Source organism: Netta rufina (assembly GCF_964035555.1).
Source record: "Netta rufina genome assembly, chromosome: 1".
Lineage (NCBI taxonomy): Eukaryota > Metazoa > Chordata > Aves > Anseriformes > Anatidae > Netta > Netta rufina.
This window is the reverse complement of record NC_140123.1, coordinates 38,970,056-38,994,813: the sequence shown is the minus strand read 5'-3', so window position 1 is coordinate 38,994,813 and position 24,758 is coordinate 38,970,056. Positions and strand designations below refer to the sequence as shown.

Here is a 24,758-nt window from a genome sequence, read left to right as displayed (position 1 = left end):
GTTCTGGATTCTTTTCACTTAGCTACTTTATTGGATCTCAAGTTTCAGAGATCTGTTTTTAGTCTTTCAAGATGTGGTTTCTCTAGATATATGAGCATTATCTCCCAAAATTTTCTCTCTCTTTAACCTTTAAGATTTCTCCACTTGCTATCTTTTATTTAGGGTAATACTTTGTTATGGCAAGAAAAACAAACAAACAACACTGTACATTCACTTAGAGAGAAAGACAATCTTTCTATGAAAAGCTCAATAAGTTACCAGTTATTGTTTCTTGTTCTGGCAGTTGTCTGGTTACTGATAAATTATGTTGCAAACTTATAGTTAAAAATGATCTACCATAATATCACTGTTATTTAAGTATTCACATTTAAATAGTATTGTATTCTTGTATCTCCCATACAGAGACAGATAGTATAATGGGTATCCTCTCTGTCTTCAGTAGCGCTATAACAGCTAGGAATCTATTTTATCCCTTCAGTGAACTCTTTTGTCTTGATGAAACCACACACACAAATAAATACACAAGTAAATAAATAGTAAAAAGAAGATTTACATTCATTTTGTGATTCTTTTTTTCTATGGAAATTGAAGAGACCATTTTTTTCTATGAGATGAATTTCAACTTTTCTTATTTTAATATATTCACATGGGGCTTATTGATAGGCTTTAAACTAGTTTTGAAGGGGGAAAGGGACAAAAATAGGCCTGCCACTGATAAGCTGTGGGACTGCACACCAAAAATTGAGGGACTGAGTGCTAGTGAGACCCTTCAGTCTGTCCCATAAGGGGCTGTGTTCAATAAAGCACATCTGAAATGTTTCTATACAAACACACACAGCATTGGAAGCAAGCAAGAAGAGCTAGAAGCCTTGGCTCAGTCTCAGAATTATGACACCATTGGCATAAGCAAAACTTGGTGGGAAGAGGCCTGTGGCTGACGTGTTCTAATGGTCAGTTACAGGCTCTTTAGAAGGGACAGGAAGGGCAGGGGAGGCAGGGGGGTGGTGTTCTATGTAACGGAGGCACTGGACTATACAGAGCTTGCAGTTGATGACCATGTAGTTGAGAGCCTCTGAGTAAGGACCAAGGGACAAGCAAATAAAGGGGATTTTGTTGTTGGAGTCTACTATAGACCGCCAAGCCATGATGATGACATTGATGAACTATTCTTTAAAGAACCAAAAGTTACTTCAAGATCAGCTGCCCTTATCCTTATGGGTGACTTCAACCTGTCAGATGTCAAATGGGAAATCATAGAGCTGAGACAAGCAAGTTCAGGAGATTACTGAAGCACCTTATTGATAACTTCTTGATACGGGTACTAAGAGAGCCAAGTAGGAAAGGTGTCCTTCTGGGACTGTTGCTTGTAAACAGGGAGGGTCTTGTGGGTGAAGTTGCGATAGGTGGCCTCCTTGGCCACACTGACCTTGAGGTAGTCAAATTCAAAATCATTGGTGACAGAAGGAAAACTGTCACCAAAACTTTAACCCTGGATTTGGGAAGAACAGACTTATGACTGCTCAGGGAACTAGTTAGTAAGGTACCCTGAGAAACTGCTTTTAAAGACATTGGGGTCCATCAGTGTTGGTCAGATTTTAAGCACCACCTCTGAAGAGCAGAGGAACAGAGGCAGAATGCTGGCTTGGCTGAACATGAATCTTCAAGAACTCTTCAAGTGTTTGGCTGCTGGAAGCAAGGTCAGGCAACAAGGGAGGGCTACAGGTATGCTGCTCGCCTTTATAGAGAGAGAATCTGGAAGACCAAAGCCCAATTACAATTGAAGCTGTCCAGCAGTGTGGGGAACAATAAAAAAAGTCTTTTTTTTAAGTATGTTTACAGGAAAAGGAGGACCAGAAGAAATATTGCTGATACTTGATAAGGATGGTCACCTCACAAACTGGGACATAGACAAAGCAGAGACATTCAATGCATTTTTGCCTCTGTATTCAACACCAGTGATAGGCTCTGGTAGTCCAGCTGCCCTGAGTTGGAGGACCGTGACTGCAGGAATGATAAACTCCTAGTTTACCCTGAACTTGTGTGGGATTTTTTGCTGTACCTGGATGCATACAAGTCCATGGGGCCTGATGGGATTCATCCCAAAGTAATCAGGGAGCTGTCTGATTTCATTGCAGGACCTCTCACAATCATTTTTCAATGGTCTTGGAATCCAGAGAGGTCCCAGTTGACTGGAAGCTGGCAAATTTGGTCCCATTTTTCAAGAAAGGCAAGAACAAAGATCCTAGCAGCTACAAGCCTCTCAGTCTCACTTTAGCGACTGGTAAAATTATGGAGAAGATTATTCTGGGAGTTACTGAAAAACACCTGAAGGACAACTCAGTCATTGGTCAGAGCCAACATGGGCTGACTAGTAAAAGGTCATGTCTAACAAACTTAATTTCCTTCTATGACAAAATCACCCAGCCAGTTGACCAAAGGAAGCCAGTCAATGTAATCTTTCTGGGTTTCAGAAAAGCTTTTGACATTGTCTCTCACAATATCCTTCTGGACAAAATTACCAGAATGCAGTTAGATAAAAGCATGATAAGATGGGTGATGAGCTATGCCCAGAGTGTTCTTATAAATGGGGTTACATCAGGACGGCGACCTGTCAGTAGTGGAGTCACAACTCCATTTTAGGACCAGTCCTCTTCAATGTTTTCATAAATGATTTGGATGAAGGACTTGAAGGTTTTTGAGCAAGTATTATTTTCTATTATTCTATGATTATTTTTTTAATATAAATTTCAGTCACTATAGGAGAACAAAAGAGAACATTTCTAAATAGATAGGGTGCTTTCAGCACAGGTGAAGAAAACGTGACACCTCCTCACAGGTCTGACTTGCTTGAGGGTGTTACTACTCTGTCATCTCTAGCACGCTTATCTCAGTACTTCTTTTGAGAGATGTAAGGAAACTCAAATTTGGGCCTGTAAGCTACAGATAAATATTCCTAAGATCAAACGGGAAATAATTTCTATTTTGGCTTTAAACATCCAATCGTAAATATAGTACTGGTGTTATTATTGACAAGACCACCTTTGTACTTATTTCCTTGCACTCTTCAAATCCTATCATCTGCTATTAGCTCTAAACAGCTTAATATGATACTATTTATTTATTTTTTTTTATTTGTTATTTGTAGCGACTTTGAATAGTTGCTTTCTCTTTATGGCTGCTGCTGCTGTTAAAATATTTATAACTTTTATTTATTTTAAATATATTAGTCTTCTATATTTCTCTAAATCAATGCAGTTAAAATCCTTTCTCCCAGGGAATTCTGGATGAATGCCAATTTAGCCTTACGATAAAAAGGCACTTTCCTGCTGGAGATATTCAAGCTTTGGCTGAAATATAAGGATCATTCTGACAGAGGTTCTAGATGAAATCAGGAGTAATTCAGATAAAGTTAATTAGTATCAGTGTAAATGAGATCAAAATCAGCCTTTGCATGTATGAAACAAGCACATATTTTATTAGAATAGTCACAGTATAATGCTACAATTGTCTTGTGATTAATTTTTCAATAAAGACTCAAACACTGGTAAACATTTCCCTGACTGTTGTCTTAAAAAGAGGTCAAAGTAAATTATAAGAGGATGTGTCATATATCAGTGGGCAATGAACACAGACAATTCTTTCATTACTGCAGCAATTGTTTACTTGAATCATGAGACAAATGGAACAGCTTGTGACAAAAGTGAAAAACATATCCTGTCTGAATTCTCTTATTCAGAAGAGAGGGATACTCCCTATTTCAGAAGCATCACTGTTATTGTTATGATTAATCATAGCATGCTTTACAGGAACACTGTCTTTCAATGGCACTTTGCTTCAGAGAGATGTCAAATGGCCGTCTTTGAAAATAAATTGATTTGTGAATTTAATTCTCTTTTCTTCCTGGTTTCCTCATGCAACAGTCCATAAAGAGGCTTCCATTGCCATAGTATTTCACAGCTGTGTAATCCTCAACCCAATATGTTGCCTTGTAAGATATGGAGATTTTATTACCTTAAGTTTATAGATGAGCAGTAAAGGCACAGAAGGACTAAATGACATATTTAAGGTCACTCATATTATTTTTGATTAATTAAATATTTTGAAAGAAGTGTCTTTTGTTCCTTCTGTTGTAGAAGTTAAAGATCTCACTCATACAAGTGAGCTAGGTGTTTTGGGTAATTTAGTGGTTAGCATGGAGAAGAAGGGTACAATTCATCACATCTTAAAGTAAAATTTCAAGGATTTCAGATGAATGAAATTGTAAAAGAACCTGTTTGAAGAATCTAGATGATTAGCTGAATGGTATTCATCAATTACAAATGCCAGTGTTTATTTGGATCATCTTACTTCTAGTACCTTCTTTTACTGTTGAGATTTTCAGAAGTATGTGAATACTTGACAGAATTATTACTAAAAAAGCTTACCTTCTTGCTCAGGATTCTTATCATTAGTGATACTTAATGTCTTCTAGTTCTATTGATAAGGTAGTTTGATCTTTACTGATGTTAATTCTCACTTTTGTGGGTCAGGAGTGGATTGTATCAGCCTTTCTCATCTATTCATATAAAGGTTGTTACTGAAAATATTATTCAAGTTTAGTTCTAATATTGAATTATGAGAAACCTCTCTCCAGCCCCTTTCCAGCAATGTATATACACTATTTAATCAACCTTCAGGTTTTATTAGCTTATATTTTGGTTAAACTAAAATAATTCCATGTATGGCACTTCACATGCTTTACTGAAGTTCAGAGAGATAAGATTTATGCATTTTTATTTGTTTACAAAAGCAAAGTAATTTACCATGGTAATCTAACATTATCTATCATTTAAAAAAAATTGATTTGTCAGTCCTTCTGTTTTTTTTTTGTAATGGTATTTTATTTTCCTTTTTGATTCTCTTTAATTCATTTAAATAATTTCTTATAGATTTGGGGTTATATATGTTCACATATCTCTCCTTTAAATTTGTCTGTACACTTATGACATCCCCGTCAGGTAGCACTATCTCATACTTTGTACATTTATAAAATTGCTTTATGTTGAATTTGGATTTTTCCTCTGATTAATTTGTGCCATCTTGTTTGTATCATCACTAGTAGATGCCTTCACAGTAAACAGTAGGCATCAGAAACAAAGCATACCAAGTATGGACCAAGAACTTCAGGAGAAATGTAACACAGCGTGAAATTTAAGCAAGTATTTCTAGTAGATTCTGTGACACTGCGGGCTATGCTGAGCTATGCATTTGTGCAGACAAGAACTTCTCGGTCTTATTTAATCAGACTTGTCAACAAGGAAATCTTACTACTTCTGTCTTCTACTTGTGAAAACATAGATCCCTGAAGGTTTACTTAGTAAGCTAACATAGACCCAGAGAATACACTGTTGATGTATAAGCATTAAGACAAGGAGTGTTCATAATAAAACCTTCAAGAAAAAGAGCACTGTGAATATGCAGTAAACAGATTACCAAAACGTTTGTGTGCCATTCCCATGTTCTTTGACTACATAAATATAGAAACTGATGGAGTGTAAAATTCCTTTTAAAGTCAGACTACCAAGAAGTTGCAAAGTGACTGTGAGTACTTAATAAAAAAATTCACAGTCAAAGTGTCTGCCATGTGTTTTCTGCTTTCAGTTCCGTTTTTCTCCCCACAAACAGAGAACATTTTTCCATTTTAATTAAAAATGCTGCTAGCGCTTTATGCTTGAATGGGGGACTAAATAAAACATACGGTACGATCCATATTTTCAAACTTTTTGAAATATTCATCATCTCACTTTATATTTCACTAGGGCATTAAAATTAGTGAAATTTTCAGTCGTCTCTAGTAAATAATTATTCTTCAGTCTAGTTGACCTTTCCCACTGTCCTACAGCTACAGCTTTGGTCCTTTAATACTACAGAAATTCATGTTTTCATGGTGAGAAAAATCAGTATACTGTGAAAGTGAATTATATTCCTGATACCTCTATGAAGTTCAATTCTATTTTCATGTCACAGTGAAGAAAAACTGAAAGGTTGTTCTAGAAAAATTGTTCTGAAACACTTCAGCATGTGATTTCAGACTATCTGTAAGTTTTTCTAGAGTGGGGACACTGATCTCAGATGTAATTGGAGAGATCACAATTAAAAGAGCTCAGGAAAAAAAAAAGTTTCAATGAGTTTAATTCTGTAAGGAAATATATATGTATATAGGGTGTATATATAAATGGTTTGATATAGCAATTGTTTTTAAATAATTGGTTATTTTTATAAGGGAAGGTTTCCTAATGTGTGTGAGATCTAAAGAGATCGAAGTGATGACTATCCTACCCTTGACTATGGCAAAGCTATGGATATAGCTCCAGATTCAAACACTATATTTAGTTGTCTACAATGAAGTTGTGTACCTAGGAGTTATATGACTTGATTTGTCTTTATAGTTAATGGAGATGTAATCAGTACTGTCAGTAGAGTAATATAAAGAGCTATTGAGATTCACTTCTGTACATTTCAGTTGTGTTGTATTGTGTTGAACCACTCTATGATTCTATGACTGGGACTATAGAATTGACAGGATCTGTGTTAATTAAAGTGAAAATTTAGAAAATCCATGGTTCCCATGTAGATACATACATTGTAGCCATCTAAATTTTGAAGCTGAAGCTGAATCTTAGTCCTACAGTTTAGTCCTACAGCTTCTCTTTAACACTTCATCACTTTTGTCTTTAAGTTGTGAAAATAAAAAAGGAAAACCTTCATAATCCATTCAGATGACTTTAGAGCAGAACACTAAGGTAGGTGAATCCTAAATGGGTCTGCATTTAAATTATCTTAAGTTTTATACTTAAATTCAATACAAAAAGAAGCCCTTCACTTTTTATAAGGGAAATCTGGTGACTAAATTCAGTGATATAAATGTGAAGAGCTTATCATGCAGGCAGCTATGAAGACGGTGAGAGTAAATAGTTTTGTGGAAAATAAACAGGAATGTTGATGAGACCTGAGTTGAAAATGTGCCAAAAAGAGAGAAAACAGAACTATATTTAGACAGCTTGGGAAAAGTAGAGTCATGAGCTGAAGAACTTGTTAAGAATTGGTGTGTTATATAGAGAAACTAAATACTGAAGGAATGACCTGTAGTTCACTAGAGAATTGATCTGTTTCCTTCAGTGAGTGACTTCCTAAATCAAGTTTTCCAGTGGAATTCATTTGACGTTTTGCAGAGACGAAAAACACAGTTTTGTACCCAATGAAGGCATTCATAAAATTCCATCCTATTTCAAAGGAGAAATACATATCCACAGAACCTGTAGAGACACAGATATCTGTCTCTGTTATCCCACTGAATAAATGGTTCTGGAATACTTCTTTTTTTAGAATACTAGTAAAGTATTCTCACATCTCAGGTATATTATTGTGCTTTTAAGTGTTTGCTATTGCCTTTAAATTGCATGCTACCTCTGAAGTTAGCATTTAATAAATTAACTCACTTGATGAAAGGGTAATAATCTTCTCAAATATGACTGTTAATATCATCATAACTACAATTTTATAACAGTTCTCCTTCGAAAGCAACACTGTTGGCTGAAGGTTACAGGAAAAAAATTAACCAGTGATCCTTTTCATCATTCTTCAGTTCAAATCAGTCATTGAACCCAAGCACAGGACAAAGGCATTAACTGAACAATAATTCTTAGGTGTTTGACAAAGCTTTTTATAAATGTTAATTAACACCTGAACTGCAGTTCATGAAAGAGAGGGGAAGCAGTGAAACATTAAGCAAACTAAACTGGGCAACTGCAATTTTTCATTTACTTTTCACGTATTAGTAAATCAGCTACTTTATATATATATATTTTTTTAACACAGGAAGAAAAATACAATTTTAAGTTCATAAACTGAGTTGGTGTACAGTTTTTTATTCTCCAATAAACTGCCAAAATATATTCTGTGTTGTACTACAAAACAGAAAATAAAAACAATGAGTTCAGAAATTTGAAATTAACTTTATGTCTCAAATTGGAAAAACAACAACAACAACAACAAAATCACAAAGAACAACAACAACAACAAAAAAGAACAAAAACAAACAAGAAAAAAAAAAAAACCTTGACAGAACTTCCAAATATTCATAACCTTTATTTTGTCAGATTTGTATAAATAGTCAGATTTTTATATGACTCGGCAAGGAAGATAAGTTTCTAAACACATGAAATGAATTCTAAGGTGATAAGCAAATCTTAAATCATGTCTTTTGATATTATACAAAAACAATGGTTCAAGGAAAACAACAATTTGTCTTGATATGCTCCTGCCCCAAACTGTTTTTACACATATTTTTACAATATTACACTATTACACTACAATATTACACTATTTTTACACATAAGCCAAGTTTCCTAAACTGCCAAATGATTTTTTTAATTACTTGAGATTTTTTTAATTACTTAGAAATCAAGCAATGTACAAACACAAAGGAGAAAATAAAGAACATTTTAAATGTTTACATACATGGTCTGTTCTCATAGCACAGATTCTTCCCTAAATACATCTTAGTTCATTTTTCTCTTTCTCTCTCTCTCTAAAAATATTTGTTGTCTTAAACAAGTTCAGATACCTGGAGACACCAGCCAGGATATTCCTCTAAATGTGTTGGTAGGGACATACCATATGTACACTTTATGCACAGATTTCAGACAATCTTTACAGTGTGTCCTTAGGTTTGGATGCAAATTGAAGTGGCCTGTATTTTTAGAATTATTTGCAAGAATAAATGTAATACAATAAAAAAAAAAAAAAAAGAAGAAGAAGAAAAGGAGAAGAACAAAAGGAGAAGGAGGAGAAGGAGAAGGAGAAGGAGAAGGAGAAGGAGAAGGAGAAGGAGAAGGAGAAGGAGAAGGAGAAGGAGAAGGAGAAGGAGAAGGAGAAGGAGAAGGAGAAGGAGAAGGAGAAGGAGAAGGAGAAGGAGAAGGAGAAGGAAAGAAGCAAGTTTAAGAGTTTTGGAAAGCTTAGTTTGTTGAGATTTTTCATTAAATGGGAAGAAGATGAAAGAAACTTTCCAATCTCCATTAAATGTGGATTCACTATTCTCGTGAAGTATAATTTGATTTCCTCTTTAGTATCATGAAGATTTTTTTCTTCAGTATAGCTCTTGCTAAGAATTATAACAGGACTGTGTGACTAACCACATTTAGTTGGAAAACAGTATGCTGATATAGCTTCCACATTAATATTCAGCATATTATATGTAAGATATACAAATTCATTTTGAAGCATATTATTATGTTTTGTCTCAGGACTATTTGTTTAATGGCAGCTTTATTGTAGATTATATAAGCTCATTAAAAGACACAGATATCTCCTGAAAATAAAACAAAACAAAACAAACAAACCACCACCACCGCCAACAACAAAACACATTGCAAGTGAACACAGTTTTTAAAGAAACTGAAGAAACTGTAGCATGGGCAGGAGTCAAATGTAAGGAAATGAAGCCTTTTCTAGTATTCATGCAATATACCTGCAATTCTAACAATTCTACTGGCACTGAACTGAATTTTACACATTAAACTAAATGAGATATAGTTATACAAGCAGAATTAGGAAATGGTTCTTTCATCTCTGGATTAGTTTAATGGCATCTCTGACATCTGTGTCCTGTGAAAATTATCAAGCATATATCTTGTGTAGAATGGAAAACAAAAATAACAGTATAATCAAGCTTTCTATGCACCTAATTTAGGCACTTTCTACTGATACTTCAGTTATTCAGATTCATGTAGCTTAAGTTTGCAGTTTTAGGTCCTAATTCTACACAGAGAAGTATACTTCAAAAGATCCTTTCAACTCAGTTAAGCTACTTATTTACAGAATAGAATTTACACATAAGGCATCTGACACAGATTTGCAACAAATTGTGTTTAACCTAAGTTTGATTTTAGTCTGAATTGTGCTGAAGATAACCAGGAAAATAGTCAAGTGGCAAAAAGTCTACAAAGCTTCATTAAAAAAAAAAAAAAGATGGATTTTAACTTAGATTTATTTACATATTTCATATCTGTGTGCAAAATAAAATAAAAATAGCCTGAACTATATTTTTAAACACTGTAGTATATGTACGTATTTTCATTTTGCTGCTAGATGATCTGCTCTCTGGAGTACAAGATCTGCAACTTTTTGATGTTGTATTTCCTGCTCCCATTTTTCATGTAGTCTTTCAAGTAAGCAACTGATTTTTATTTTTTATTTTTAATAATAGTTATAATAATAATAATTATTATTTTTAATTCATACAATCATGAGAAAAATGTTTACTTTGGCACTTGCTGCTATACACAGGTTAATCTACTGCTAAAAAATTAAAAATTATACCTAGGAAATAGTGTTGAATGTTTATAAATACAGCTAAGTAATAGAATTTAAGCTGAAACTACACTGATCTTGTAACTGATTGTTACACCAATAACATCTTTATGTTAAAAATTTGCTAAAGTTCCCAAAACTATTAACTTGGCACTTTTCATAGAATCACAAAATGGTTTAGATTGATAGGGACCTTAAAGATCAGCTAATTCCAACCCCCCTGCCACGGGCGGGGATACCTCCCAGCTAATCAGGTTGCCCAAAGTCAATCCAATCTGGCCTTGAACACCTCCAGGGATCCACAGCTTCTTTGGGCATTGTGTTCCAGTGAAGGAACCCTCACCACCTTCATAGAAAATACATTTTTTCTAACATCTAATCTAAGTCTACCCTTTCTTACACCTTGTCCTTTCTTTACTTCTTGTCCTGTCACTAGGCTCCTCGAAAAAGAGTCTCTCCCTATCTTTCCTGTAGTCCTCCTTTAGGTAGAGGAAGGACACTATAAAGTCTCCTTGGAGCCTTCTCTTCTCCAGGCTTCTCTTCTCCAGGCTTAATCCCGACTTCCTCAATCTGTCTTCATAAGAGAGATGCTCCAGCCCTTTGTGGTCCTTCTCTGGAATTCTAATAGGTTCGTGCCCTTCTCATGCTGAGGACCCCAGAGCTGAATGCAGTACTCCAGGTAGGGTTTCACAAGAGCAGAGCAAAGAGGGAGAATCACTGCCCTTGACCTGCTGGCTATGTTTCTTTTGATGCAGCCCAGGTTACATCTGGCTTTCTGGGCTGCAAGCACACATTGCCAGCTCATGCTGAGCTTCTCATCAACCAACACCCTCAGGTCCTTCTCCTCAGGGCTGCTCTCAATCCATTCTCTGCCAGTCCTGTATTTGTGCTTGTGATTGCTCTGTCCCAGGTGCAGCACCTTGAACTTCGTCTTGGTGAACTCCATGAGGTTTGTCCATCTCTCAAACCTGTTCAGGTCCCTGTGGACGACATCCCTTCCCTCCAGAGGGAGACATCCCTTCCCACACAACACACAGCTTGATGTCATCAGAAAACTTGTTGAGGGTTTACTCAATCCCACCATCCATATCACTGTCAAAGATATTAAACAGAACTGGTCTCAATAATGACCCCTGAGGAACACCATTTGCCACTGATCTCTACTTGGACATTGAGCCATTGACCACAAGTCTTTGAGTGTGACCATCCAGTCAGTTCCTTACCCAGTGGTCCATCCCTCAAATCCATGTCTCTCCAATTTAGAGACAAGGGTATCATGGGGACAGTATCAAATGCTTTGAACAGGTTCAGGCAGATGATGTCAGTTGTTCTTCCCCTATCCACAAGAAGGCCACAAGATTTGTCAGGTACAATCTGCCCTTAGTGAAGCCATGTTGGCTGTCACCAATCACCCTCTTATTTTCCATATACTTTAGCATAGTTTCCGGGAGGGTCTGCTCCATGATCTTGCCAGACACAGAGGTGAGACTGACTGGCCTGTAGTTCTATAGGTCTTCCCTTACCTCTGTTTTTAAAAGTGGGGGTTATGTTATGATCATCTTTGTCCCAAGATTAAAAATCCAGTCTTGTTACTTTTGGAGAGAAATAAACTGAAAGCCGCAGCCAGGAGTATCTCATAAAACTGCAGTTTGCTTGATATAAGAATGCAGAAATGTAGTGAAAACTTGGACTTTCCTGGAAGTATGGAAACTTTGTATGACAAAGGCAAAATATCCTTTTCCATAAAAGCTAGATCGAATGAAACTATCAATATCTGTGATTAATAAGATAATTATTGCTGGCTCCTATCCTGGTGTCCTGTTTATATGCCTCTGTGGTATCTGTGGTGTATTACAGTTAACTTCTGTTTTGGAGACTCTGTAGTTCTCTGTTTTTTCCGTCAAGTTATGCTAGATACTTGGCCTACTGCTATTTCTAGAACTTGCTTGAAAGAACAAAGTTTTATGTCACTTTAAAACATGCTGTGTTCTTTTTAAGAGAAAGTTAAATTTTATTAGAATACAATACCTCATATCAAAAAAAAAAATATTGCAATAAGAAAAATAAACTTTTGTTCTTAAGTTATCCTGTATGTATTAGACTAGTGGCCAGATATTATTACTAGTAATATTTCAAGATTACAGGGAAACTGGAGATACATGGGGATTACAAGGTGGATTACAAATATCTCCAGGGGAGCTGGAGATATTTGGGACAACTACTGAATGACTTATCAGCTAAGATGTATATAAACCAACAAAACTACTGAAACCTAACACTTGGCTTGGATTTAATTAACTCTTTATATGCACTTTGAATATCCTAGAGAGATTGCAGCAAATAAAACTATACGTGTCTCTGGATGAATATAAAGTTTTTCCTAGTTTAAAGCCCACATGGGTTTATGGTGCAGTAAATAGCTGACAAAGATACCATTTTAAATCTCAACCACGGAATATAAGCATCTTCACTTTTTCACAGTTTTATATTCTCAAAGCTTTTAACTGTATGACCTGTCCTACTATAAGGACTTCAGGAAACCTCAAATATCAGTCTTCTCTCATAAACAGCAACGTTTCAGAGTTCTCCACCTATTTCAAAGTGTGAAGAACTCAAATCATTTTGAAGTATTTATTTTCTGAAAGATAATTTCACTATGGCTAGCACCTCCAACAAGTATTTTACAGGCTTTATAGAATCCTTCTTCCTGAGTATCATTGTTACTGCCATTGGGTATTTTGTGTAGCTGTCTGATGGTTTATTTACTGGCTGCTGTACCATGTTGTTTATAATAGAAAATCTTTATTTAATTGGATTTAGAAAAGGACAGATTCGAAGTTATTATTACATTCTCTAGAATGGCAACAAAATCCTAGACTCATGACACCCGTTTTAAACATATAGAGCTAGATGGGTAATTGCTATCTATGGATTCACTTTTTATTAATGAATTTTCTTTTTATCAATGGACAGAAATTTGCAGCTCCAGAAAGTGAATTAGGTCTTCAGAACACTGAATCAATCTGTGTAAATGTTTCTCTCTATCTTGACAATAGGAAGCTAGGATGACTGCATAACTGACTTGGTACCAATTAAGTTGCTCATTTCTTAAGTGATTCCTTCACTTGCAGGGGCATTGGACTAGATGGTCTTTAAAGAACCCTTCCAGCTTGAACCATTCTGTGATTTTATGAATATATGGCATACTATTTATTAATTTCTGCTATTAAAATATATTTTTAAGTTGAATAAAATACATATACATATATATATAATACATATATAATAGAATACATAAAATATATGTAATGTACATACAAACTAAATACATAAATATATACATATCTGAACATGTAGCACTTTCATCATATGGATATATATATACATGTATATGATGATAATGACTTGTGTTTTTATTCAGTTATGGATTAGTAAAGCCAATATCCTTACTAGGATAAAATCATCAGGTACCTGAGGCCACTCCTGGCCTCAAGGCATGATATGTATTTATTACACATAAGAAGATCAGGCTTCTATTAGGGGATAGAGAGCAACCAAGAAAAGCAACCATTTTATTTAGATTTCTTTTTAAAATCGTAAAATTCAAATTAAAAGCAAGTTGACTGGTTTAACTTTTTCTGTATATAAACTAATGGTAAGGCATATTGTAGCTGCATAAAAAGTTTAAAAACTGTATAGTAGAGAAATAGATATTACACAGCTATCTTGGTGGCAGTAGTTTTCCAGCATTCTGCCAGATGTTCTCATATTGGATACTACCTTTATTAATATTGAATCTTATATTTTTTTTCATACACAACGTGGATGAATTACTTGCCCAAATTTGATTTTATAATAAACAGTTGACAGAATCTCTCAAATGGAGACTTAAGGTTTGTTTTGACTGACAGCATATTTTGATTGACAGCATATTCTATTAATAGATCAGAAAATGTGACCATGTGAAAAGTGTTGCTGTCTCAGCAGGTTACCTGTAAATCAAATCAACAAAATATTTTGATCAAGTGCCACAAATACAGAGGTGTGAGAGACAAAAGATAATAAATCATAGAATCATTCAGGTTGGAAAAGACCTCTAAGGTCATCTATTCCAACCTTGACCATAGGACTGACAAGTCCACCACTAAGTTGTTCTATGAAGTTCTGCATCTACACATTTCTTGAAGACCTCCAGGGATGATGATTCAACCACTTCCCAATGCCACGCAATCCTTTCAGTAAAGAAATTTCTCCAAGTATTCAACCTAACCCCCCCCCAGTGCAGTTTGAGGCTATTTCCTCTATAAAGCACAATAAGGTTTTCTGTGAGCCTTCTTTTCTCAAAGATAAACAAATCTAGCTCCCTCAGCTGCTTCGCACAAGACTTGTTCTCTAGACCCTTCACCATCTTTCTTGCCCCTCTTTGGACATGGTTGCCTTTTCTTTTGACACAAAATGTTTGTGACCACTTTATTGTCACCATCCATCACCATTCTTTGGGAATATATACATATATATAAGCAGCAAAATAAACAGCCACATAAGGAAAAAAATGCTAAAAAAGAATATTAATCTAAATCTTTGAATGCTGACTGTACTTCAAATCCATTAAGTAATCTAATCAAAATTATAAGCTTCATTTGAATCCTCCTAGGTATTTGTATTTGTTAGATGAGATGATCCTGTTAAGATTAAAGATCGGGGAAACAATGTTAATTTTGAGGAAATAAGATTAGATGAGATAACATTCTTCATGGCAGTAGCTTCATTTAATCTTTTTATTATTATTATTGTTAATGTTAAAAAGCCATTGTGTTATTGTTGTTAGTTTTCAAAAATCCTATTTATATTTCTTTTTTGCTTCTCATCAGAGAATTGTAGAATGTCTTGGGTTGGAAGGGACCCTAAGAATCATCTAGTTCCATCCCTAGGTCAGGCTGCCCAGGGCCTCATCCAACTTGGTCTTGAACACTTCCAGGGGTGGGGCAACCACAACTTCTCTTGGCAACCTGTGCCAGTGCCTCACTACCCTGATAGTGAACAATTTCATCCTAATGTTTTAGACTAAATCTAACCTCTTGCAGTTTAAAACTATTCCCCTTCGTCCAGTCATTATCTACCCAAGTAAATAGTCCTTCTCCATCCTTTTTTTATAAGACCACTTTAAGTATTCAAAGGCCTCAATGAGGTCTCCCCAGAGCGTTCTGTTCTCTAGGCTGAACATCTCCAGTTCTTTTCTCTTCTCTAGGCTGAACATCTCCAGTTCTTTCAGCTGTTCATCAGAGGAGAGGTGCTCCAGTCCTTTGATCATCTTTGTGGCCCTCTTCTGGACTCTAACAGGTCCGTATCTTTCTTGTGATGGGGCCCCCAAGCTTGGATGCAGTACTCTAGGTGGGACCTCACACGGGCAGAGAAGAGGAGGACAATCGCTTCCCTCAATCTGCTGGTCACACCTCTTTTGATGCATCTCTGGGTGCAGTTGGTTTTCTGAACTGCAAGTGCACTGCTGGGTCAAGTCAAGCCTTTTGTCCACCAAAACCCCCAAGTCCTTCTCCACAGGGCTGCTCTCAATATATTGTTCTCCTAGTCTGTACTCACGTATGGGGTTGCCCTGACTCAGGTGCAGTACCCTTGGACTTGTTGAACCTCATGCGATTTACATGGGCCCACTTCTCCAGCCTGCCCAGGTCTCTTTGAATGTCATCTCTTCCTTCTTTGGTATCAAGTGTATCACTCAGCCTGATGTCATCAGCAAACTGACTGAGGGTGTACTCAGTCCCGTTGTCTATGTCATTGATGAGAACATTGAAAAGCACTGGTCTCACTCACCACTGGCCTCCACCTGAACATAGAACCATTGACCACTACTCTTTGGATGCGACCACTGAGAAAATTCCTTATCCACCGGATGGTCCACTGTTCAAATCCATATCTTTCTAATTTAGAGATTAGGTTGTCATGTGGGACTGTGTCAAAAGCCTTACAGAAGTCCAAGTAGATGGTATTGGCATCCTCATTCTATAACATTACTATCTGCACCCCTAATATCAGTGTGGAAAACAAATTTTGTTTGTTTATTTGTTTGTTTTTAATGACAGTGTGCATTAAACCAGAGTAATAAAGCAGATTATTTTATATTCTGTATTTCTGAAGTGTGATACAATTGGCTACATTCTTCAGTAAAAGTTTATACAGAACACATTTTTATTTTTATATTTGATGATACATAGAATTTTAATAACAGAAAGAACTAGGAAATTACCCATTAAAGGTATTTTTCCTTTTTTAATACAAGCTTTCATCCAGTTAAATCATAAAAAATAAGATGGCATATAGATCTGAACATAGGCAGTGTGCAGTCTGTGATAAATAACAGAGCTAGATTATTATGACCAGTGAGGAGCATAGAATTATACAGGTTTGAGCTAATCACTCCGCAGCTCAGCTCCATTCCAGACCATGACTGCTTTAGAGCACCTCCTGTGGCATATTCCTATACCCTTGATTGCATGGACCATGCCCCTTTGATTTTAGAGAGTTTTGACTTGCCTGCACAATGGTCCCAAATGTCACCTTTGTCAGTTCATCTATCTATTAATAAAATCAAGACAACCCTAAGCAAGCTTGACCTCTATTAAAAATCACAGAATCATAAAGGTTGGAAAATACCTTCAAGATTGTCTGGTACAGCCATCCCCCTACTACCAATGTCACCCACTAAACCATATCCTTAAACACCAGGTCCAACCTTTCCTTAAACACCCCCAGGGATGGTTACTCCACCCCTTTTATTGGAAAACCATTCCCAAATTCTACAATCAGATAAGATGTATTCCACTGAGTTGGGAAATGGGCTGCATGTTATCTTATACGGACAAATGAGCCCTAGAGTTTGGTTAAATCACTGTGACTTTTCAAGCTACCAAACTGAGATACCATAAAGAAGTACGTTCTTACTCAGAGATATCTCAGAGTATTGAGTCCCACATAAATTCACTATTAAAGAATTTCTGGTGTAAGAGAACTAGAACTAAAACAGTAAGGTAATAACATGCAACTGAACTAATTTCAAAAGTGTGTTTGATGGCAGAGGTGGAAAGACTTACTCATAAACTGAACTTGCTATTTTTAGAAACGTTGGTTTAGAACACTTTGTTGTATTATAAATAAATCTAAACTACTAAACACTGCTGAAATTCCTTATATGCTTTCTCTAAGTGTACTTGCTTAGATGTAGCAGTGCACAAACAGCCTTCTGTCACCTGCTCTGCATCTGGTTGAACAGTGGAGTGGATAAAGCAGCATTTTTGTTCAAGTCTGCCAAAACAGGCCACAGAATTCCTTCTAAGGAACATCTAAGTAAGCAGGTCCAGGAAGCCAAATGCTTTAGTCTCCAAAATACCGTATAACAAACTAAACTTTTAAAGATCAAGTGATGGAAGTTGTTTTGCCTTTGAAAAAGCAAGGAACTGAAAATGAGTCCAGCCTGCCTGTGTTTCAAAGTGTGGATTCTATGGTACATAAGTACTTCATGAACATGCACAAATGGAAATGCATAGATGTGTATATACATGTATGTATTCAGAAAAAAAAAACTAATCGGAGATGGTCACAGAAAGTTAGGCAAGTTAAAAATAACACGATGACAACAAAGCTATTACTGAGGGAGATGTAGCTTGTAAACAGTAGTAGAATTAATTATCCAGGAAGTAAAACAAACAAAAATAATAAGCTTAGAGATGGTTTCTTTCATTGTAGCTTTTGAAGTGGAGTAACTATAGGTGAATGGAACTCGAGACAGAAAATTCATAATAATTTCTAATAGCAATCATGGTGTTAAAAAACACTTCTTCAACAGTAGATTACTAATTTCAGTATTCCCTTTGTATCATAGTATCTCTGCAGAAAGGAATACAGAAAAGCTTTTGTTAGCAAGATTGACATTGATTTTGTACATCTGTGGGAGAGAGGGATCTGAATCTATCAGAAAGAAAAGGGAACTGGAGCTATGCCTCACACATTTCCAGAAGTGTTCTAAATACAAGTGATTTCTGAAAAACAAAACAAACCATCAAAAAGGCAGAAAACCTTTCTGTAATCTGCCTATCGGTATAAACTAGAGGAAGAAAAACTAGCTTTTATTGCTCTATTGTTCAAAATTACAACCTGTTTTTACGTTCGTTGTGCTTTTAAAATCCCAACCACATTGAGATATTCAGTATATAAAGGTAAGGGAACACTTAATTTCTTAACCCTGATTAGATTTATGCATGAAACATTTCTGTCATCAGAAGACTGAGGCAATTCTGTGCAGAAGCAGGATTTCATGTACTTGAATAATCTCCCAATGCAAAATTAATCTGATAGAGTCAAAGAAGTCATCATGTACAATTTTTGGAATTATAGTTTGAATCATAGACACCTACAGTTCAGTGGAAAATATTTGGATCACTTAAGTATTTCACATAATTGTATAGTTTTTTTTTTTTTTTCATGTCTATTAAGAAAATAGTTTTTTTTTTTTTTAACATTTAACCAGGCTAGAAATAAAGAACAGGTTCTCATTTATTTCACTAACACTTAAGAGAAAAAAAAGTGTGAAAATAACATATTTATTATAAACTGGTTTCCAGTTTTTGTATTTATTACATATAGCAGTTGTAAAATCTCCATGAAATGCAGAAATGTCATTTCAAATCCAATATATGTGGAAAAGTCTGTAAAAGACATGCAGTTTCAGAAAAGGTCATTTAGTAAAGTATAAAGTAGTCCATGAAAGCTTAAAGAAAAAAAAAAAAAAAAAAAAAAAAAGCGCCACAATTTTCTGTATTTGAGGTTAAATAGAGCTAAAAATGTCATTGCTACCATTGTTGCTTTTCTTTTTTTTAAAAAAAAAAAAAGAAGTAATACAAAAAGTTAAGTAAGTATGATTGCCTGAAACACAGCTATTTTTCAAATGTACTTAATGATAACATCTCCAAAAAGAAAACATTAAAAAAAAAAAAAAAAAAAAGTCAAACTGTCTCAATGAATTTAACTTATCTCACAGTCTTGACTCCTTCAGCATTGATGACAATTTTCTAATTTCCATCTTTAAGGAAGAGAGTTTTAAAGAAACAGGTTGAAAAGCAGCTGGTCAACACACCAGAAGCTAGTTGCTAATTGCAGCAGTAAGTTAATCAATGAAACAGCAATTTAGCTTCAGGGTATAATAAACAGAGATAAAAGACCACACAGAAATTCTACCATTAGGATATGACTAGCTCCTTAGTGGCATACATTATTTTCCTTCTTACACCTGTCTGCTTTTGAGGAAGCAAGTCATACATCTGCTTGACAGCTATTAAAAGAATAAAAAAACATTTTGGGGTAAGACCTGATATAAATATTTACAAAGACAATTTAAGGGAGTGTTTGTTATGCACTTTTGTGGTTGTTTTCAAAACATTTAACTCCAGAGACAGATGGCTTGTACAGTTTTATCAGCACTTGTGTCATTATATATTCAAGCAGCCAAGACTGATAACCAGCTTCATGTAATACGGATTGTTCAAAGAACAAATACTTTGAAAAAAGCATATCAATAAGTACTTCAGTGTGGAAAGACTTGATACAGAAAATTCAGTGACATTTTTATGGAGAGAAAGAAAACAAATTAATTCAATTATAAAATTAAAGCAGCAAGAACAGGTTTTTAAGTGGTGTCATTGTATGTGATAATGAAACAACTTTAGAAAATTGGGTGAAAGCTATTGTTCAGCTGTGCTGGTGGAGAAAGATAATTACTATTAAGTCAACATTGTGCTTTCTCTATACAAAACAGCTGACTCTTCAGTGCAAGCTACCCATGGAAGATCTCTCTCCTATCATACTGCTCATGATTGTTTCACTTCATGCTATTGAATAGCAATCTGAATAATGAGAGTCTGAGAAAAGAATATGTTTATACTTGAGAACATAATTACACAAAACGGAAGCTAAAGAAAACCCAAATATCTTTTTTTTTTTTTTTTTGTATATATGATTATTATTCCTTGAAGAAAATATTATTTTGTGTGTTTGTGTGTGGTCCTTTAAAAAAAAAAAAAAAAGAAACAATTTACCCAAATCTGTTTATTTTCTTCTTCCAGAATCTCACAGTAGGATACTTGTAGAGTTCCTTAAATTCTCATAACCCACATTATTATCAAAAACATTTACAAAAACATCGTGCTTGTACCTAAGGGACTTAACTGGAAATCAGATATGACAGGCATCACACACATAATGAATGAAGCTGCCTTACTCCTGAACCAGACAGAATGATCATTCCTTGTAGCAGCTCAATAGTAAAATAGATTGCTTAAAGAAATCTATGTTTATAAACAACAACAACAAAAAAACTTTGTGGAATTCTTTTTCTCTTGTGATGGTTTAAAACAAAAGTAATTAAAGTAATTTAGCTCTAATTATGTATTAGATGAACCCTTCCAAGGCCTTCTAGAATCTTAAACTTCACAATATTTTAATAAAGCAAGTAAATCTTCCTTGTATTTTACAGATTGGATAGCATGAGTCAGAGTATTTGAAAATATTCACACTGACATGAGTAGGGGTATAAACCTGTTGCCAAGTCTGAATATGTATTTCATTCACAGATTTCTATGTACAAGCATAAGTAGAGGTGTGTGCAAACTTGCACCATACCTCACAGCGATCTGAATGATTATACTGCTAAAACAAGTGTGCAAGTGTTACTCTGGTTTTCCTAGTCCCCTTCTAAGAGCAGAGGTCTCACTCTGCTTACAGCTGTTTTTTGGTGTGACCTACACTCATACAAAAACTATAATTCATCCCCTAGAGGGGCTATGATGGTCTTGGCTTTAGCTGAAGTCTCTGCATAAGGAGTTTTGAATGGTTGAGGATGTGTGCACCAGTCCAAGTGGGACAGCAGTTCTTTGTTAAACCAAGCCAAACCAAACCTTTGGAAACAAACAAACAAAAACAAAAACAATGACCACGGAAAAAGGAACTGTTCCTCCTGGTTAGGTGATCATCTCAGCATTGTCATCCCATTCCTATTCTATGTTGTTCACAGTAATAGATATCTTAATATTTCAGAGCTCTCCAGAAAATTTAACAGCTTAAATATGACTAAGGCAAAGTATATTTAAGCCCATTCTTAGCTTAACGGCATCAACAGCCTAAAACTGTTAAAGAAGAAAGCAAAATACATGAAGTAGATCTTCCCCAAAAAAGTGTTTAATGTAGTTTAGAGGGACACATATGTTTTATTTCATTTACTTTTTTTTTTTTTTAATTTTTATAGAAGAAAATAGTGTTATTCTCACAGGGAATTATCACAGTCCTCATTTTAGTATCAAAGTTCTTGGTTCTCCTTGAAATCTCTGATAACCTTCTTCTTTACAGTTGCTATTTTATTTTATTTTTTATTTTTTATTTTATTTTATTTTATTTTATTTTATTTTATTTTATTTTATTTTATTTTATTTTATTTTATTTTATTTTATTTTATTTTATTTTATTTTATTTTATTTTATTTTTTCCTGCCTTCCCTCCCGTCCCCCCCCCACCCCTCCCCTCTCCTCTCTTCTTTCCTGGTCATTCTTAATTATTTCATCTTGTATTGACCTAAATGAAAACGGGTATTAATTCTGTACATTTTTTTATGTTTTAATCAAAACCAGTAGGACAGTGTATTATACAGGGAATGAAGAAGCAACTTTTTTTTTTTTTTTTTTTTTTTTTTACGGCTGATTGCGTTTTGTCACTTCAACACGGTATTCTTCAGATATTCAAAAAGAGGAGCTATTCAGAAATAACACAACAAGTTATATCTGAACATGCAGAAATATATTTTATTACATTCTCAAAATGTGTGTAAAAGCAGTGTATTGATAATCTATGGAAATGACTACCATGTGTTGTTATGTTACAATTTAAAAAACAAACAAAAACTGTGAAAGAATAGTAATTTCCTTTAAATTAATTGGGATAATTTGATTAATCAGAAAAAGGCATATTACTAAGAGTAATTTAATGTACATGCGTGGGGTACAAGAGAATGAAATATTCTTTAGCATTGTAAAACAGAAATCTTTGTTAAAGTGTCCTCACTTATCATTTTGCATCTCAATTATATTATTGTAAAGACACTTTTGCTGATACACCACTGACATTTTTCTTGATTAGTACTGCTTTTAAAGATGCTTTATAACTTCACTATTCATTCCTACCTGCTAAAATTCTTTCTCAAAAATCAATCTGTAATTTCCTTCCTGTCACTGGGATGTTTAATCAAGGAAAAATGTCTCCTTAACTCTTCAAATATCTACAACATTAGCCAGTTGATTTACTCTAAAGACAGGAAGAGGTCTCAAAATTCTTGCTCAAAATTACAATACAGTTACCAAATCATGACAAAGCATATCTATCTCAGATATTGAGAAATATTTCACAAAGACACACAAAGTGGTTTCTCTACCTTTTTACTGGCTTGTCCTTCCTTATAAACCCATTCTAGTCAGATGAGAAAGTTCAGTCATTTTGGAATGCAGTAAGACTTAGAAGAATTTAGTGCTGCTGAAGACATGGTTGACCTGCTAGATTGCAAGATGTTTGCAACTGGCCAACTGTGTCCTCAGTAGTTGTGAAAAATGATGTGGATATTTAATATTCATAGTGCATTATCAGTCTTCATTTCTGCCTCCTGTGGTCTCTTATTCCTCATTTACAGAGAATTATGAGAAAAGTTCTTTATCATGAACAAGATTTACATAAGGTTTTTTTTTTTTTTTTTTTTTCTTATCCCTTTAATTTTATTTTTGCTGAGACGTGTGTTAATAGCCAGAAGAATCACAGTTTTTACTCTGTTTTCTATTACAATCTTTGTAGTGTTTCATGGTTTCATATCAAATCCAGCACAGTTTAATTTGGCTCCCACTTTTGGGGAGTGTACATCAGAGCTTTATGGGTAGCTATCTAGAATTATGCACCCTGATCTGAATTAGTAAAATAGTAGAAGCTACAATTTTTCAGAGAATTCCTTTGGGCAGCCCATTTTTGGATAACAAAAGTGTTTCTCAGACTGAAGTAGGCTGTTAGTTTGCCAAGGCATTACAGGCATAAGATGAGCTGAAAGCAGAGCAGAACATTAAAGAAGACTATAGAATTTTATTAGGAACATAAATTCTCACTCAAAATCTGCAAGGCTATACTTACTTCCACTGACGTATTCACCCACCTAGATCTATGTTTTCAGTAAGTATGAATGAATAGAGGAGTTATATTTATTCAAAGTAGGACTTGAGACTGATAACTTAGGGCTAATAGAACTGTATTTCCACTTTTGAAAACTGTATATGCATACATATACTATGTATATGCCTACATTCAGGGACTGTATATATACAGAGCACATGCCCCACAAAGCAGCCATCCCAATGCGATGAAAATTTATCTAAAATTTACCATGAACACTAACAGATTTTTCTGAAAGAGAGCAGTATTTTGTTTCAAACTCATTAATTTTCTTATGACGTTTATGTACACATGTAATAAAAAATATCACAATCTAATATTATGTCTTTTTTTCCCTCTCTTTCTCCTCTCCTCTCTTACTCTCTTCTCCCTCCGCCCTCTTCCTCCCCCTTCCCCCCCCCCCCCTTTTTTTTTTTTTTTGTCTTCTACAGATGGGCCTCTAGGGCCACGAGGATTAGCTGAAGCTACGGAGATGTGCACGCAAGAATGCCTGGTTTTGGGTCACTCAGATAACTGTTGGATGCCTCCCAGCTTGGGATCGTACCAACAGCCAAAGTCTCCTCTCTCTACCTTTGCACCTCAGAAAGAATGGGTTAAGAAGGACAAACTAGTTAATGGACACACATTGACCAGGACCTGGAAAGAAGATAGCAACAGAAACCAGTTCAGTGACCGAAAGCAGTATGGTTCCAGTGAGGGCCACTTCAACACTGGTAATCACATGACTGACATTCCTCTGGCCAATTTGAAGTCTTATAAACAGGCCTCGGGAGCTGTTGAGAGTCCAAAGGAGCACCAGCTATAAGAAAGGATTACTTTGGACCAATGACTTTAGCCTACTTAGACTTCCTAATACTGTGTGTGTGTGTGTCAGAGCTTTATGTACTAGGTAGAACTCTAGAACTATGCTTCACCTAATAGAGATATGCATATCTTTATGTTAGCACCTTAGAAGGTATGATGTCCTGAAACAGGAAAGAGTGTTTCTACTAGTTGTGTGATTTTGTTAAATAGACCTGATTAAAATCTGCAGCGATCTCTCCAGTTTGCAAATATTCTTTTTGTTTGTTTATTTGTTTTGACCCTGGACTGCTGCTATGAACAACGGAAGATGCATTTGGAGAGTGAGAGTGCAAGAAAGTTCAGTG

At 35.2% G+C, this 24,758-nt stretch overlaps 1 protein-coding gene across 2 annotated transcripts in view; it reads left to right on the top strand.

Moving 5' to 3' along the window:
- The window catches only part of PCDH9 (protocadherin 9), a gene marked incomplete at both ends in the record, with an annotated part of 740,599 nt that extends 716,184 nt beyond the window's left edge, over window positions 1–24,415 (top strand). For both annotated transcript variants that reach the window (XM_084301724.1, XM_084301723.1), the window contains one exon: window positions 24,042–24,415. In XM_084301724.1, the coding sequence (XP_084157850.1) occupies window positions 24,042–24,415 (374 nt within the window). The remainder of the gene's footprint in view (window positions 1–24,041) is intronic.
- Between the last annotated feature and the right edge of the window lie 343 nt (window positions 24,416–24,758).